This window comes from Dasypus novemcinctus, chromosome 18 (genome assembly GCF_030445035.2).
Source record: "Dasypus novemcinctus isolate mDasNov1 chromosome 18, mDasNov1.1.hap2, whole genome shotgun sequence".
In the NCBI taxonomy this organism is placed as follows: domain Eukaryota; kingdom Metazoa; phylum Chordata; class Mammalia; order Cingulata; family Dasypodidae; genus Dasypus; species Dasypus novemcinctus.
Window position 1 is genome coordinate 11796852 of NC_080690.1, and position 18831 is coordinate 11815682.

General features: G+C 42.1%; 1 protein-coding gene across 1 annotated transcript; it reads right to left on the minus strand.

Moving 5' to 3' along the window:
• Positions 1–701: 701 nt before the first annotated feature.
• SYCE1L (synaptonemal complex central element protein 1 like) lies at positions 702–12522 on the minus strand. The gene is made up of 11 exons (XM_058279680.2): positions 12443–12522; positions 11175–11234; positions 10884–10958; positions 10358–10405; positions 10032–10086; positions 2864–2926; positions 2533–2596; positions 1592–1661; positions 1400–1523; positions 1065–1149; positions 702–853 (listed from the first exon to the last, which is right to left on the minus strand). Exons 1-11 carry the CDS (start codon positions 12462–12464, stop codon positions 767–769), a joined length of 753 nt encoding a protein of 250 aa, XP_058135663.1. The 5' UTR covers positions 12465–12522; the 3' UTR covers positions 702–766.
• Positions 12523–18831: the final 6309 nt, after the last annotated feature.

Genomic DNA, 18831 nt, shown 5'->3' on the forward strand with positions numbered 1-18831 from the left:
CAAATACAGAATTTAAGATTTTCTATAGTCACATTAAAAACTTTAAAGAGAACTGGGTAAAATTAATTTTATTTTAGCCTATATATTCATTAAATATAATTATATATAAAGTGTTATTCAAAATGTAATCAATATAAAATTGAGGTATTCTTTAAAAGTATGTCTTTTATACTTACAACACAACTTAATTTGGACCAGCCACATGTGGCTACTGATGTCCTGGTCCAGAGTGTTACCTCTGGCGGTTGGAACATTTGAGACGGGTGGAAAGTCAGCTTTGTGGTCAGGACCGATTGGCAAGGGGCAGCGGAGGGGGAGGTGCAAGTCGTACAAGTCATTGCGAATCTATGGGCAGTGCAGGGAGTTTTGGAGAATGGGAGTCGGATTTTATTTTGGACCACAGGAAATGGACAGGACCTTGATGGTAATTTAACAGATGGGAGGGTAGATAGTTCAGGAGCTTGGGATTGAGGCCGCGAAGGAGGATCGGCCCAGCCACGTTGTCAGAGGGGCCTTATCAGCCACTTATTTTCATTGACGTGCTCAGGAGCATTTACTGAGTACCTGCTTTGCGCCTGATGCAGGTATCAGGGGGCAGAGTCTGGCTGAGGTCCGCCCAGAGTCTCCTGGACTCCTCCTCCTCTCCGGTAGTCTTGGGCAGGACTTCCCACCCCCCAGACTCCTCAGACAAGGAGGCGAAGGACAATCCAAAATCATTGCCTTTATTTCTTGGCAGGCCTTGAAGGAAAGTCGGGACGGGTGGGTCCTAGTATCCTAGTGGGAGCGACAGGGCCAGCTCTACCGGGGGCTCCAGGTCATTGTCCTCGCGGGCGCCCGGGAGCTCTAAGCCGGCCTGTGGGGAGCGGGGACGCAGGCTGCAGGGACTGGGGTTTCTGGCGTACCCCTGCAGCCGCACTGCCACTGCAGCTCGCGCCTCAGCGCCTTAGCCCTGGCCGTGTCCGCCCTGGACCGCCCTTCTCCCCACAGACCTCCTCGAGAGGGACCTGGGGGGACACCGCGCTGCTGTCTCTCCCCGCCCCAACTCCATTCCCCGGGCTCCCTACGTCTTCTTCACCGGCCCCTTCCAATTGGACGCTCTGGGTTTCGGTGGGGACCTGCTCCCCGAATTTCTCCAGCTCCGCCTTCGGTCTGGGAAGAAGGGGAGAGGAGGAAGGAAAGGCAAGGAGTTGGGATGGAGGCGGAGGCAAGAGCGCGCTCAGCCCAAAAAGCACCTGACCCAGAGCCTCGGGGGTAGAGGCCGGGAGTGGGGGGCGGGAGGAGAGCCCCGTCTCCGAGAGCCCCTGCCCTCGCAGAGTTGCCCCTTTTACCAGCGGCAGCTCCAGACCCTTCCCTTCCTCCTCGCCCCTTCCTCCGCGCCCGGGCCGCCCTCCCCTCTTACCCCGCTGCCGTGGCCTCCGGGCGGGGCACGTCAAATCCGTCGCTCGTTACTCGGGGACCCTGGAAGCGGAGCACCGAACGCAGCCGCCTCTCTGCCTCCTGCAGCTTGGTCCACAGCAGTCTCTCTGCGGGCGGCTGGAGCATCAGGGACGGGCCCCGCCCTGCTCTCCCCAACCCTGCCCGGGAGGCTCACCCTCAGTAAGCAGCTGCTCCTTGCTGCTCCCCAGGGTGTGGATCTCCCGGGCTAGTCGCTGTTCCAGCATCTGCGAGGACAGGAGGCCTATCCCTTGGACTGTCCGCCCAGCCCGCTGGCCCCTTACCCCTTCGCACATCTGAGAAAGTTGTTACTGGAATGAGGCTACTCATTCACTGATTTCACAATTTCACTCAATGTGCATTTTCTGCTGTGGTGGGCCGCTGGTGGAGATGCAGTCACCCCAGTCATTCCCCATGTCCATGGTACCTCTCAAACCTCATCTGCCCCCACTCCCTGTGCCTCCCAGTTTGCTATTCCTCAGGTACAGTTTAGCCTCAGGGCCTTTGCACTGGCCTTTCCCTCTGCCAGGATCACTTGCACCCAGATACCTGCATGGCTTGCTCCCTCAAGCCATGTCTGTGCACTAAAGTCACCTGCTCAGTAAGGTCTTCTTCCTTTAAATTACATGACCTATCTACTTATTTTCTTGTTTGGAGTCCAGGTATACCTTTCCCTGCCCCAATCAGCTTGGGGAGAGCAAAGACTTGGCCCCTTTGATTTACCACTGTCTTCCTCCTGCCTGGCACGGGACCTGATGTATCTACTTACATTAGTTGAATCAAGGAATGATCTGACTATGGCTTTTACAGGGTTCCCATTTACCACTGAAAGGTGAACAGAATTTAGGTGAGCAGGTGGGAAGTGGGATGCAATGGCTACTGCCATAGTGTTGGCAAGCAAGGTATGGCAGGGGAACGATGAGAAGTAACCAGATTTGAGGTAACAGGTGAGGGTTTGAGCAGGTGGGCAAGAAGAAAGGAATCAAGGACTATCCCATGGAGTTGGGCCTGAGCAGTAGGTGGACTTGGGTGCAGTTAGTGGAGACAGTGAGGTCAGGGGAGGAATGGTTTTGGGTAAAGGCAATGAAGATGGCTCACGTGGAATTTCCAGAGGTCGTTGTGCTGGCCCATCAGATTCTGCAGCTGATCTTCAAAATCCAACCTGGGGAACCACCCAGGAATGAGAAGCCACACACTAGGACTACCACCCAGCCTGGATCAGGCTAGAGGATCCTCAAGTGTGGGACTTCAGGGATTTGCCCAACCTGTTGCCTTTGCTAGGACCACCTACATGGGTGTTATTCTCCAAGTCTTGGTTCCAATGGTTCCTCTTCCAAAAACTTTGCCTGATGAGTCCCCTAACCATCTACACACAGTGGCCCACCAAGCCACAGACCCAGGGGTTACCCCCAACTTCCTCTGTTCATACCTCTCTGCCACCTGAGAATTATGGGTAGAAATTTGCTCTGTGCATTCCTGCAACAGGTGCTTCCTGGAAAGAGAAAGGCAATCCTCAGTAAATAGTCTCAAAATGACCCCGCTTACCTAGGCAGGTGTGGAGGCTTGGGTGTCTGTTCCCTGTATTCACCCTTCTGCTTCCTTCTTTTGATTGAATGTGACTATTTATGGGGCTCTATTGAGATCATCACCCCCATCATGTCACTCTCATCCAACTATGCCTTCTCAAGAAACATTGTGGGCTTAGGATATTAAGCAAAGGCTGAACACCACCCAGAGGAGAGAGGGATAAAGGAGTGGAATTGCGACAAGAGAACTGTGAGTTGAAACCAGTGGCTGCTGCTGCTGGCATCATCTCCCACACTAACAACACTTTAGAATTCTTGGGCCTCTGAGCCTGCAACTACAAACAAAGGGGGCTCCAGAGATCCACCACTCCAGGAAATGGGAGAGAGAGGGACACAGCCTAAGGTTGACTCAGCTTCTGATCCACAAATTTGGTCTGCTGTGTCCTACCAGGGCCAGGTGGGACTATACCTTGGTTTGCCCTGGGAGCTGGGGAAAGACTGGAGAAATCCCACCGTCGCAATCTCCCTCTCTTCTAGCCTGGACTGATTGTTGGGGAGACAACTCCCCAGGAAAGTGGGGAGAGAGAGACACAGCCTAAGGACGACTCAGCTTTTGACTCACGAATTTGGTATGCTGTGTACCACGAGCCCTTCCACACCAGGTGGAGCTTATCATTGTTTGCCTCGGGAGACTGAATTGATGAGGACTCAGAAGGGAGTGGAGGTGTTTCCTACTCCAGAAAGGGGAGGGGCTACCAAAGAAGGCTGGAGAACTGTCTCTGAGAAAAGGTTCAATCACAAGGCTCTTAGCCTCCAGGCAGGAAGCTGTATCACATTGATCCAGTCTGTGTTGTAACAAATACACTCCAACCAGGCATTTAACTGAGAGCTTCCAAGAGCGCCATCTGCTGGCAGATCAAGGAAGTGCATGCAAAAATTTTAAAAATAAGTAAGAGGCTTTTTCCCATCTCAATCGCCTCCCTACCTAAGACCCTAGGAAACCAGTCTACAACCAATTACTGGGTTCAGAGTCCAGTTTTGAGCAACTATCCTAACAATCCAGATCAAGCCAAGAATCAAAGAGCAGTGGTAAGAAACAGCTTCCTGATTCTAAATTCCTACAAAAGAAAAAGAAATTGAGCATCTGAGCAAATGATATCCCAATCAGATGCCTAGAAATCAGCAAAAACTTACAAGCCATACTAAGAAAGCAGAAGACATAGCCCAAGAAAAGGCGTATGTCAAAGCACCAGAAGAGACACAGGATTTGAGAGAACTAATTAGTGAGGTGTGCACAAAGAGAAAAATGACATCAAGAAGACATTGGGTGAGTGCAAAGAAAAATTTGAAATCCTGAACAGAAAAGTTACAGAGCTCATGAGAATGAAAGACACAATAGGTGAGATAAAAAAACATGAGAGACATACAACAGCAGACTCAAAGTTACATAAGAAAGAATAAGTGATACAGAAGACAGAATAGCTGAAATTGAAGAAAGAAAAAAATGGGAAAAATTGAGCAGGGGCTCAAGAGAGTTGAATGACAACATGAAACGCAACAACATATGTATCATGGGAGTTCCAGAAGGAGAAGAGAAGGAAAAAAAGGGGCAGAAAGAGTATTTGAAGAAGTAATAGCTGAAAATTTCCCAACTCTCATGAAAGAAATGAATTTACGTTTCCAAGAAGCAAATCAGAATAAATGCAAATAGACCTATTCCAAGACACATACTACTCAGAATGTCAAATGTCAAAGATAAAGAGAAAATTTCAGTGCAGCTAGGGAGAAACAAACTATCACATACAAGGGATGCCTGGTAAGACTTAATGCAGATTTCTCTTCAGAAACCATGGAGGCAAGAAGAAACTGGTATGATACAATTAGGATACTGAAAGAGAAAAACTGCCAGTTGAGAATTCTTTACCCAGCAAAACTGTCCTTCAAATATAAAGGTGAGTATAAAATATTCACAAACAATCAGAAACTAAGAGAGTTTGCAAAAAAGAATTCACCTTTGCAAGAAATATTAAAGGAGGCCTTAGAACCTGAAATAAAAACATGAGAAAGGGGCCTAGAGGAGAGTATAGAAGAAAGAATAGCAGAAAGGATAACCAAAAGAGTAAAAAGACAAATATATGATATTACATATGAAGACCAAAGAATAAAATGGTAGAATAAGGCATTTACAATAATATCATTGAATGTGAATTAATTAAACTCCCCAAACAAAAGAGACAGGCTGACAGAATGGATGAAAAAACATGAGCTATACATATGCTGCTTACAAGAAACTTATCTTAGACCCAGGGATACGAATAGGCTAAAAGTGAAAGGTTGGAAAAAGATACTCCATGCAAATAGTAACCAAAAAAGAGCAGGGTAGCTATACTAATATCAGACAAAACACACTTTATTTATAAAAAAGTTATGAGATTCACAAGGCCATTATATATTAATAAAAGGGACAATCCACCAGGAAGATAAAATAGCCATAAATATCTATGCATCTAACTAAGGTGACCCAAAATATATGAGACAAACTCTGGCAAAATTGAAGGGAGAAAGAGACTACTCACATCATTAGATAGAACAACTAGACAGAAGATCAACAAGGAAACAAAGAACTTTAACAATATGATGTGCTAGACCCAACAAACATACAGAATACTGTATCCAAACTCAGCAGGTTATAAATTCTTCTCAAGGTCCCATACATCTTTCTCCAGGATAGACCACATGTTAGGTCACAATGCAGCTCTCAATTAATATAAAAAGACTGGAATAATACAAAGTACCTTCTCAGCTCATAATGGAATGAAAGTGGGAATCAATAATAGACAGGAAAAAAGTAAATTCACAAATGTGTGGAGGACAACACAGTCCTAGATAATCATTGAGTCAAATAAGAAATTGCAAGTGAAATCAGTAAATAGATTGAGACAAATGAAAATGAGAACACAACTTACAAAACTTATAGGATACCACGAAGACAGTTTTAAGAGGGAAATTTATAGCTCTAAATGCCTATATTAATATTTAAAAAGAAGAAAGAGCTAAATTCAAAGATTTAACTGAACAATTAGAGAAACTAGAAAAGGAACAGCAAACCAATCTCAAAACAACCAGAAGGAAAAAAATAATAAAGATTAGGGCAGAAATAAATGAAATTGAGAACAACAACAACAAAAAAAGTAGAGAAAATCAACAAAACCAAAACCTGATTTTTTGAGAAGATCAATAAAATTAACCCCTAGCTAGACTAACAAAGAAAAATAGAGAGAAGATGCAAAAAAGTTCGACTGACCCCACAGAAATAAAAAGAATCATAAGTGGATTTTATGAGAAACTAGATAACTTAGATGAAATGGAGAAATACCTAGAAGCAATCTACACTGATGCTACAAGAAATAAAAGAACTTAACAAAGCAATCACATTTAAAGAGATTGACTCCATTCATCAAAAATCTCCCAGCAAAGAAAAGTCCAGGACCAGATGGCTCTACAGGTGAATTCTACCAAGCATTTTCTTTAAAAAATTAACATCAATCCTTTTTAAACTCTTCCAAAACATTAAAGAGGAGGGAAAATTGCCCAACACATTTTATGAAGCCAACATCACCCTAATACCAAAGCCAGATAAAGACACTACAAGAAAAGAAAATTACAGACCAATCTCTCTAATGAGCATAGATGCAAAAATTCTCAGCAAAATACTTGCAAATTGAATCCAACAACATATCAAAAGACTTATACATGACAACCAAGTGGGATTTATTCCTGGTATGCAAGGCTGGTTTAGCATAAGAAAATTAACACAATAGACCACACTAACAAATTGAAGGAAAAAAACCACATGATCATCTCAATTGGCACAGAAAAGGTATTTGACAAAATCCAGTATCCTTTTTTGATAAAAAAAAAAAAACACTTTAAAACATAGGAATAGAAGGGAAATTCTCCAATCTGATAAAAGGCACATATGAAAAATCCACAGCCAACACTGTACTCAATGGGGAAAGGTTGAGATCTTTCCCTGTAAGATCTGAAACAAGACAAGGATGGCCACTATCACCACTGTTAATCAATATTGTACTAGAAATTCTAGCTAGGGCAGTTAGACAAGAAAATAAAAATAAGGGCATCCAAATAGAGAAATGTTAGCAGATGACATGATCCTGTATTTAGAAAATTCTGAAGTATTCATGACAAATCTACTTGAAATAATAAATGAGTTCAGCAAAGTGGCAGGATACAAGATCAATATGCAAAAATCAGTTATGTTTTTGTTCACTAGTACTGAGTAATTTGAGGAGGAAATCAGGGGGGAAATTCCATTTACAGTAGCAAAAGAAAAACTCAAATACTTCAGAGTTAATTTAAACAAAAAGTACAGGATCTATATTCAGAAAACTACAAAACAATGCTAAAAGAAATTTTAAAAAGACCTAAACAAATGGCAAGACATTCCATGTTTATGGATTGTAAGACTAAATATCATGAGGATGTCAATATTACCCAAACCCAATTATAGATTCAATGAATACCTATCAAAATTCCAACAGCTTACTTTATGGAATTAGAAAAGGCAGTTACAAAATTCATTTGGAAGGGAAAGTGCGCCAAATAGCCAAAAGCATTCTAAAAAAGAAGAGCAACATGGAAGAAATTTCATTGCCTGTACTTGAAACATATTACAAAGCAACAGTGGTCAAAACAGCATGGTACTGGCATAAAAATACACACATTGATCAGTGGACTGGAATTGAGAATCCAGAAATAAACCCTCACCTATATGGCCAACTGGTTTTTGACAAATATACCAAGACCATGTTAGCAGGACAAAACAGTCTCTTCAACAAATGGTGCTGGTAGAACTGGATATCTAAAACCAAAAGAATGAAAGAGGACCCCTATATCTCACTTCTAATACAAGAATCAACTCAAAATGGATCAAAAACCTAAATATAAAAGCTAGAACCATAAAGCTACCAGAAAAAAATGTAGGGAAACATATTTAAGACATTGTAGTAGGTGTGGTTCCTTGGGCCTTACACCCAAAGCATGCACAACAAAAGAAAAAATAAATAAATGGGACTTCCTCAAAATTAAACACTTTTCACCTCACAGGACTTTGTCAAAAGGGTGAAAAGGCAACTGATTCAACAGGAGAAAATATTTGGATATCACATGTCCAATAAGGGCTTAATATTCAGGATATATAAAGAGATGTTACAACTCAACAATAAAAAGACAAACAACCTGATTAAATAACAGAAGAGTAACATTTGAATAGACATTTGTCTAAAGAAATACAAATGGCAAAAAAAAAAAAACACACATGAAAAAATGCTCAACATTAATGATTACGAAAATGTAAATCAAAACCACAATGAGATATCATTTCACACCTATCAGAAGTCCACTATTAAAAAGAGAACTACAAGTGTTGGAGAGGATGTGGAGAGGTAGGAACACTTATTCACTGTTGGTGGGAATGCAGAATGATACAGCCATGGTGGAGGACTCTTTGGCAGTTCCTGAAGAAGTTGAATATAGACTTGCCACATGACCCAATAATACCACTACTGGGTATATCCCCAGAAGCTCTGAGAGCAGTGACACGAATAGACATCTGCACACCAATGTTCCTAGCAGCATTATTCACAATTGTCAAAATTTGGAAACAACCCAGGTGTCCATCCATTGATGAATGGATAAACAAACTGTAGTGTATTCACACGATGGAATATTATGCAACTGCAAGAAGAAATGAAGTCATAAAGCATATGACAACATGGATGTACCTGGAAGACTTTGAGTGAAGCAAGCCAGACAAAAAAGGACAAATATTGTATGACTGCACTATTATGAACCAAATATATAGGGCAATACATTGTATTATTTAAAAAATATATATTTATCCAGTACATTTATTTGAGAAATGTATTTTTTATTCTTCTGTGTTTCCTTTTTCTTTTTTTATTGTTTATATTTTCAATTATTAAATGTACAAAATAAAGTTTAAAAAAAGAAATAAATCATTGTGAAGGATGTAGTGGTTTAGTGTCATATATTCTGAAGTGCTGACTTGAAGCCTGGATGCTACCCTTATGTGGCCCTGTAAGAGTTATTTAACCTCTCTGGGTCTCAGTTTTCTCATCTGTAAAATGGTGGTGGTGGTGAGAGAGTGACATTCACCCTTAACTCTTACAAATATCATTGTAAGGATTAGATAGGTAAATGAACATAACCTACTCAGCAGACAGCATGTATGGTGTAGTTAGCATACACACAATCTATCATCAGGTTTCCCCACATAGTTAAAATCATGGTGCACCAGAGGATGAGGCTTTATTTAAGTCACAGACTGTGTTAATGTTCAGAGGAGAGACAGATGGATAGATGGCTAATTGGGTGGATGAATGACTCGCTGGGGAGAGAATGGTTGAATGGAGAAATAAAGGAAGAACCATTGGAGATGTCTGGATGGATGTCTGGGTGAAAAAATGAATGGCTAAATGAATAACTGGAAGGATGAAGAGAGAATGAATGAACGAATGGTTAGTTGGACAGAGGATAGTTGGAAGGCTGGGGAATTTATATGAAGGGTTGGATGGATGTTTGGATAGATGCATGAAGGAATGACTCCTTAAATAGAAGTCGGGGTAGATGTATTGAGGGATGGGTAAATGAATGAGTGAGTGGGTGGTTGGGTTAGTGGAAAGACAAATGGATGGGCACTTGAATGACTGGAGGCCTAAATGAGCAGACTGATAAACAAATGGATGGTGGAGGAGCTGGATGACAAGCAGGTAAAGATTTAGAATAACATCAATGGAAGGAAATTATTTGATAAACAAACAAGCCATGGATGACCACAGATGATTACCTAAGTTAACCTTAACACCACCACCTAATATCAAAGCTGAGTGGGGAAGTCTCTTGTCTAGCTGCTTTATTCTACAGAAAGGGAAAAAGAGGGACGTGTATTTAAGATATATTTCCCTAGCTCTCTCTACCTCCTTCAGGCTGGGAAAACGAGAAGGGGAAGAGCTGGGCAGAACCACTCACCTCTGAGCCTCACTTTCCTTCTCTTGGCAGTGCAGCTGGAGGATCCTCAGTGTCTCTGCAGGGAGAGGAACCAAGAGGCCCTGTGAGAGCTCTTGGGGAGTTAGGGTTAAGCGGAGGTAATGAGGCCCAAATCAAGTCAAGCATTGTAGGACACTGAGAAGACTCCTGGTGTTGACTCCACATGAGGTGGCAGCCAAAAGAGAGTTCTGAGCAGAGAGGGAAGCATCCTGGCTCAGGTTTCAGTGGGGTCCCTCTGGTTGTTCTGGAGAGTGTAAGTTTTTAGGGGTGAAGGGTAGAATCAAGAAGACAGAGCAGCTGATAAATACCTTGCTTTTTACTCAGGACCTCTTCTAGGTGCACTTTCTCTCCTTTCACTGGAAAACACAGTGATACTTTCAGCCCCCCATGGGCCACATCCTGTGCCCTAACTCCAACTTCATGCAGGGGGCCTGCCCACGATCACACAGAAGGTATGGTACAGCCCCAGAGGAGATGGATGTCTTCTTACTACCCCCCACCCAACTCCCAATAGGGAGCATCCTGATCCAGTTTCTCCCCTCTCTGTGCTGAAAGGCTTGCCAGGGTGAAGTTTACCCAAGAGCTAAAAGAAGACATGTGATAGCAAGAGGCCATTTGGATTATGTGGATGTAGAGCACTGCAGGTGGAGGGAATAGTCTGTGCATAGGCCCTGAGGTGGGCATGTGTGCAGTGTCAGCAGGAGGAAGGAAAGATGTTGGAGTTGAACCTGAGGAGGGAGCAGAGGCCACGTGTTCTGGAGCACAGGGGAAAGGTGAGGGCATGGAGGATGGAACATCATGAGATCTCCATGTCCTTCTTGCAGCCACACTTACATGAGTCTAATTCCCTATTCAGGACCTCACAGAGAGCTTGGGCCTCTCCCAGTTCCTCGCTGGCTTTCTTTTTTGCTAGACAAAAGAAGGGAAGACATTTGTCAGTGCAGGTTTGCTGTTTTCTCACAGACTATGGCATTTCACATTATTCTTCAAACAACCCTGGGCGGGGGGGGGGGGGGGGGGGGAGTGGGGGGGGGTGGTGTTGCCTAGATATTACAGAGGAGGAAATAAATAGAAGCTTTCAAAGTCTAGGCCTTCCCTGTTGGCCTCAGCTGGTCCAGATTTTACCTTGTTGAATTTCGTTAATCCGGTTAATCAGGGCTTCTATCTGTGGCTCCAGGCTTCCCTCTATAGAAAGAAAAAATGATGGAGCCAGAGAAGACAGACGCCTGGCTGTCCAAGGCACATGAAGGAGGGGTGAGTGCTGGCACTATATCTTTGCCGCTATCAATCAACACGTATTTTACTGATGTGTGTTGGTCTCTGTGATAGGCCGTCGAGGGCTTGCATTCTGGATGAGGGATATGGACACTGAATAAAGATATATGATATCAAGTTGGTAATAGTAACTGTTGTGAAGATAAATTAAGTGAAGAAAGGGATTAAAGAGTAAAAGGAAGAGATGCATCTTGAGATATATAAAGGTCCTGAAACAAGTGAAGGGACCAAGCCCTGATGTTCTGTAGGGAAAGGGGTGTGCTAAGGGGAACCATTTTAGGCAGAGGGAACAGCAAGTGTTAAGCCCCTGGAGTGGAAGGGAGTGAGGTATGTGTCCAAAGTAACAGTGAGGGAGCTGGCACAGTTCAATGTAGTGAGCAAGTGGAGAATGGCAGGCGTGAAGTGTGGTAAAATGGGGGCAGCAGATCACTGGAGACCTCCTGGGCCATGGTGGAGGCTTCTAGATTTAATTCTGAGTGTCGTGGGGGCTTGCCCACTGTTAACAGCCCAGTGGGGATGGCCATCACTTCTATTTATCTAGATTCTGGCAATGGCCTCATTTGAAAAATGGGGAAAATGCTGCCTTCATTTTGTGAGTGGCAGCATATAAGTTCCCCAGTGACAGGAAGATCACTTTCTCTTAAGGGAGTCACTTCTAAACTTATCAAGTTTCCAGTTTCAGTTCTCTGATAAAAATTACTTCTTCTAGTCCATCTCTTGCCTCAAGATTGGCAGTACAGTGCCCCAGGCAAGAAGACACTGCCTAACCCTTGCTGGGTCTCATTGCCAACTCCTGAGACACTCTGGAGTACACAGCCATAACTCTATAAAAACACTCTTTGGAAAAATACACAATTTAAAAATGATTGCTGATGGCCTATGGGCCAGGGAAATGAATTGCTAGTATGTGTGTGTTTGGGGGATGGGTTTATGATCTCCTTACACTTCTTGAATTTTGAAATGTGGGCCATATTTTTGGTTTAAATAATTAATTGTACGAGAGAGAGAACGTATGATGGGATAATTTCCCAAGATTGTGAGTTGTGGGGTGTTGATTTGAATCACATCTGTCTGACTCCAAACCCCAGGTTGAGCCTCAGACATAAGAGACACATAACCTTTCTGCAGTTTTTTCACCATTGCCAGCAAGTCTTCAGTCTTCTTCAAAGACTTGGCCTGCCCTGTAGAGATGAAAACCGGAATTAGGGGACCCAGTGAGAGTGAGAGGGGAATAAGGAAAGGTCTGGGGTCATCTGGGAAGGAAGGGAAGAAAGTCCCCGTGGGTTTCACAAACACCCCTGGGCTGGAGCTAAGGATGGACAGATCTCCAGCCAAAACAGGAACCCTGTGGGACACCTGTGCCTCATCCTTGAGGTTGATGGTGTGTGCTAGGTGAATTAAGGCCTTGAATGGTCAGCTTCGCTCTGAAGGGCCAAAGGACACCACAGATATACCCTTAAAATAAAACTCCTCTCAGAGGAGGATGTATTCTCACTGCTGCTACAGTTCATTCTAACCATTGTGACAGGATAGAAAGATTTCATGTGAATTTCTTTAAAATCATTTTAGGCCACAATTTATAAACTCTTAATGAATTAATGGGTCTAGACAATGGTTATTAATGGCTGCTGACATACAAAAAGACAACCAGATATTAAAAGCCTCCTGAAAGCATACATACTACCTATGAAGAATTCTTGTAAAGAAGATGAAGGAGGGGGCAGGTAGAGAAGGAGAGGAAGGAGGAGGGGGAGAGGTGGGGAAGGAATGAGTGGAGGAGAAGAATCTGATCAGGCTTCCATAACTAAATACTAATATAGAGGAATATGTTAAATAACACCATGAGAAACTCCACAGTCACCCTTGCTTCCTCAAAAAAAAAATTGCAAGGAAGAAAAAAAAAGGGAGAGAGGAAACCTTGTAGATTGAGACTTGAGACACGTATCAATCAATTGTAATGCTTGAACCTTATTTGAATCTTGACTCAACCAAACACACTGTAAACACACAAATAACATTTATGAGGCATTCAAGGAAATACGAATCCTGACTGTTGATATAAAAGAATTAGTGGGGAGTGGATGTGGCTCAAGTGGTTGAGTGCCAGCTTCCTACTTGGGAGGTCCAGGTTAGGTTCCCAATGCCTCCTAAAAAAAGCAAAAACAAAAAAGCAAAACAAACAAAAAATCCAGCTCAGGGGAGCTATGTGGCTCAGTGGTTGAGGGCCAGCTTCCCACATGAGAGGTGCCGGGCTCAATCCCTGGCTGCTGAACCTCAAAATAAATAAAGAAATAAAGAATTACTGTTATTATTTCTTAGGTGTGATGATGGTAGAATGGTTTCTTTTAAACTGGGTCCTTATTTTTAGAGACACCAATATTTGTGGATAAAAGGATATAATGCCTACAATTGCTTCAGTAAGTTGAGTGGTAGGAGTAGAAAGGAAACAAGGCTAGACAAGAGGTGATAACTGCTGAAGCTGGAGATGGAGTCACAAGAATAATTATAATATTTATCTACTTTTGTGTATGTTTGAACTTCCCACAATAACTTTTTAAAGTCTATTAATCAATATAGAGAAGGGGGAAGATCTTTTCTATAGAAGGGTGGGAAAGGCTAAGGGCAAACAGTTCACAGAAAAAGACACAAAAATGGCCAACAAACAAAAAAATAAACAATCTCTGGTATTATTAGAGACAGATTAAACGAGGGTAACACTTTGCACCTAGTAAATTGGCAAATTTCAAAAGTCTAATAATGTCCAGTATTGGTAAGGACCTGGGAAAATAGTCACTCAAAAACACTTGATAATGACCACTGAAACTGAGGAAATCTTTTGAAAGAGAGCAACCTATATTTGGATGGCAATTCTGTTTCAAGGAATTTAATCATCAGGTGTACTTGCTTATGTGTGCACAGTGTTATATGCAATGATATTCTTGAAGCAATGTTCATAGGAACAAAAGGGGGAAAATAACTTGAATGTCCATCAACAGGGTGCATAAATTACAATTCAGCATGTCCATCAATAGGTGCATAAATTATGGTTCAGCTACACCACGGAATACTATATAGCTAATAAAAAGGAGATAGATACATATGTACTGATATGGAAGCTATTATTAAAGGGATGGAAGAACTAGGGGCAGAACTGTGGGTATTATATAATCTCAATTGACTAAAAAGAGAGGTATAAAGTATGTAATTGCTAATCAACACATACATGTATGATGTATACAAAATTTCTGGCCAGATTTCTTGTTTTAAGTCAACATGTTAACAGCAGTAGCTTCCGGAAGAATGAATGGTTGGGGAGTAGGAAGGATGATATTTATTTTTCATTGTATACATTTAGATATATGTCTTAACATGAGTCTGTCACTTTTAAATTTACAACAAAACAAATTATTACAAGAAAAGATGTTTGAAAATCTTAAACTCTTGAAATCAGCAATAAAAGGCCAAATACTAGTGACCTACTCCTCTCAAAGAAAAACGGGCAGAGAAGATGAAAGGCAGGTAACAAAAGATATATGAAAGCAAAAAAGTAAATGAAGAAATGCTTACCCACAGTAGTATACAGTGAAAATTCCCTTCTCCTCAGACCCTAGTTCCCAATTCCACTTCCCAAAGGCCAACATTATTATCAGCTAGTTGTGCATCCTTCTGGCAGAAATTAAATTCACATACTATATGTCCACTTTTTCTATATAAATAGTAGTATGTCATACATGTTGTTTCAAACCTTGCATTTTTCAGTTGACAATGTTACTGGTGATCTTTTTGTTCTTTTCCATGGTTACATTGTGGTACACTGAATGGAGCAGGCCTCTACAGGTGTATATTTAGGTTGTTTCCCTTCTTTTGCTGTTACAAAAAATGTATACCTTTGTACATTCATATTTGTGCACACATGGGAGTGTATCTACAAGATAAATTCCCAAAAGGTTACATGCTAGATCAAAGGATATGCACATTATTAAATTTGATTGATATGAAATTGCCTTTCACCTATTTTGGGTTCCCAAAGGACCCTCATAACCTTGTGTGAAATTGGGATGATAACTGATTTTACTAACCATCTAGATTTTCTTGAGCTTCCATTTTATCCAGGGGATTACAAAGAAGAAATGTAGGTTAACTGAAGCAGGATGACATACCAATGATCCTTTACTCAGTGATCAGTGGTGTGGAATAAAGACCTCTGCCCCTGCCAGGGAGGGAGAACTCTAACAAAAGAGATCAGGCTTATACCAGCAAAGTCTGCTGATCTTCACCAGATGGCCACAATCTTACACTAACATCCTGCTTGTTAGTTAGTGAACTAGGCCTCAAGGATACCTTGCCTGGCCAGTCCCACAGTCCCTATAGTCCACATAGCTCACATCGTCCTCATAGCTCATGGAGCTCATGTACTAACTGTAATTCATGTCTCCCTTATGCTTCCACATTCCCCACCTTCCCTTTGTTCCAAGCAGCAAAATATAAGCTGCTCCCCCAGCTCACCCCTTTAAGCAGAAACTTCTTTTGGTACTGTTCCTCCATTAACACAACTTTAGCTTAACAACCTGGCTGTACACCCTTTTAAAGTTTATTTTCAGCATAATACTTGCCAGCCAAGCATGTGTTCATCCTTTTTTGTCTTTGTCAATCTGATAGACAAAAACAGTGTCTCATTTCAAACTTTCTGGTAGTAAATATAAAAAGACTTAAATGTATGTATCTAGTCTGGATCAGAAATTTTACTTCTAAATTTACCATTAAGAAATAATTAAAGAGAAGAGGACTTGGATCAATGGTTAGAGCATCCGCCTACCACCTGGGAGGTCCACGGTTCAAACCCAGGACCTCCTTGACCCATGTGGCATTGGCCCATGCCAACTGATGCACGCAAGGAGTACCATGCCACACAGGGGTGTCCCCCACGTAGGGCAGCCCCACGTGCAAGAAGTATGCCCTGCAAGGAGGGCCGCCCAGAGCAAAAGGAAGTTCAGCCTGCCCAGGAGTGGCACTGGACACACAGAGAGCTGACGCAGCAAGATAACGCAACAAAATGAGACAGATTCCTGGTGCCATTGACAAGAATAGAAGCGGACACAGAAGAACACACAGCAAACAGACCCAGAGAACAGACAACTGGGGCAGTGGGGCAAGGGAAGAGAAATAAATAAAAATAAATCTTAAAAAAAATAACTAAAGACGTTAAACAAAATGCTGTTTTATTGTTTACAACATTGAAAAATGAAGCAACCTAAAGATACCTTAGGGCATTAGTTAATTATAGCACATCCATAGATTGAAATTCTTTATAGCTGTCTTAGTTTGCCATTGCAAAGTACCAGAAATAGGTTGGCTTTTATAATGGGAAATTTATTAGGGTAAAAGCTTATAGTTCTGAGGCCATGAAATATCTGAATCAAGGCACCATCAAAGGTGTTTTCTCACCATAGTTAGCTGCTGGTAATCCCAGTGTCCTGCCACGTGACTATCAGGCATATGGAAGGACTCATCTCCTCAGCTGTTCCATAAACCCGTTCCCTCACTATAGAGAAGGTAGAGCACATTCCCCAAAGATTAGAGAGTGGTACAGGAAAAGGAAGCTCTGCCATTTTTGATCCTTCCATGTGAGAGAGGACATGAGAATCAGTAGTAGCCAAAGCTTAAGCATGAAGCCCTGAAGAGGCTAGGCCAGGGAGCAGCTTAAGGTTGAGATTAGCCATCTGCCTGGCTGCCCACAGCTGAGCTTCACAAGACTAGATTCTGGAGAGGAAGGCAGAGACTTCAGCAGAGACTGGTGGCCATTTCACTTTGCCACATGGCAGGACCCCAGGATCACCAACAACTGACTTTGGTGAGAAAGCAACTCTGCTGATGCCTTGATTTGGACATTTCATAGCCTCAGAATTTTAAGTTTTTACCCTAATAAATTTCCCATTATAAAAGCTTACCCAGGGAAGTGGATGTGGCCCAAGCAATTGGGCTCCCATCTACCATAAAGGAGGTCTAGGGTTTGATACCCAGGGCCTCCTGGTGAAGGCAAGCTGGCCTGTGTGGTGACCTGGACCATGCTGAGTGCTGCCCCACACAAGGAGTGCTGCCCTGTGCAGGAGTGCTGCCCCACTGCAGGAGTGCTGGCCCATGTGGAAAGCTGATGCAGCAAGATGATACAACAAAAAGAGACACAGCAGACCAGGGACCTGAGTTAGCACAAGAGAATGATCGCCTCTCTCCCACTCTGGAAGGTCCCAGGATCAGTTCCCGGAATTGCCTAATGAGAATATAAGCAGACACAGAAGAACACTCAGCAAACGGACACAGAGCAGACAATGGAGGGAAAGGGGAGAAATTAATAAATAAAATGTTAAAAAAAAAAAAAAGGCCTACCCATTTCTGTACTTTGCATCAGCAGCCCTGTGGCAAACTAAGACAGCAGCCATAAAAATTCATGTTGTAAACTAGGAATCCATAACTTCAGTTTATTAAATTTTGTTGAAATGTCTGTTCCTCTTTTTGACATAGTTTACAAATCAATATGCACTCATTTAATTTTATGTTTTCATTTTTAAAATTACTTAAGTAATGAACAAATGTAGAATATGGAGTAAAAAGTGAATCACTCTTCTGTGGGGTATTCCCCTTCCTAGAAGTGACTACTGCCAACAATGTGGTGATGATTCTCAGATCTCTTAGTAAAATGTCTTTCATGTATTGCTTTAATATTTTATTTCTTTACCCATTTTAAGGAAATTCAAACACTACAGAAGTACTCAAGGTTAAAATGGAACTTCCCCTTCTCCCCTTGGCCCTAAATCTCATCTCCTTCCCCAATAATCATCACAAATAATAAAGATGTCTCCTCTTAAAACTTTTTAATTTTTAAAATAATTTTCATATTTTATAATGAAATATACAATTAAAGCTACTTTAATAACAAGGTAAGGTGATTACGATTGTTTTTTAAAAAATATTTTATTATGAAAGTTTTCAAGTATACATGAAAGTGAGAAAGTAACTATGATGAACCCTCATTTACTCATCCTCTAGATTTGACAATTACTGACATTTGCCCATATTTGCTTTGGTTGTTTTTCCTGTGCTTAAGTATTCCCAAGCTTCATGACATTTCATCCCTAGATACTTCATCGAGCCTCACCTACTTAAGGACATTTTCTTAGATGACCCCAATTGTATTCACACCCCAGAAGATAATCCCTTAATATCATCCAATACCCAGATACATTTTCCCTATTTTACTGTTTTTTACGGATGGCTTTTTTTTTTAAGATTTATTTTATTTATTTCTCCCCCTCCTCATTTCCCCATTGTCTGCTCTCTCTGTCCAGCTGCTGTGTGTCCTTCTGTGTCTGCTTGTACTCTCATTAGATGGCTCTGGGAACCGATCCTGGGATCTTCCAGAGTGGGAGAGAGGCAATTACTCTCTTGCACCACCTCAACTCCCTGTTCTGCTGACTTATTTTCTCTAGTCTGTGTCTTGTTGCATCATCTT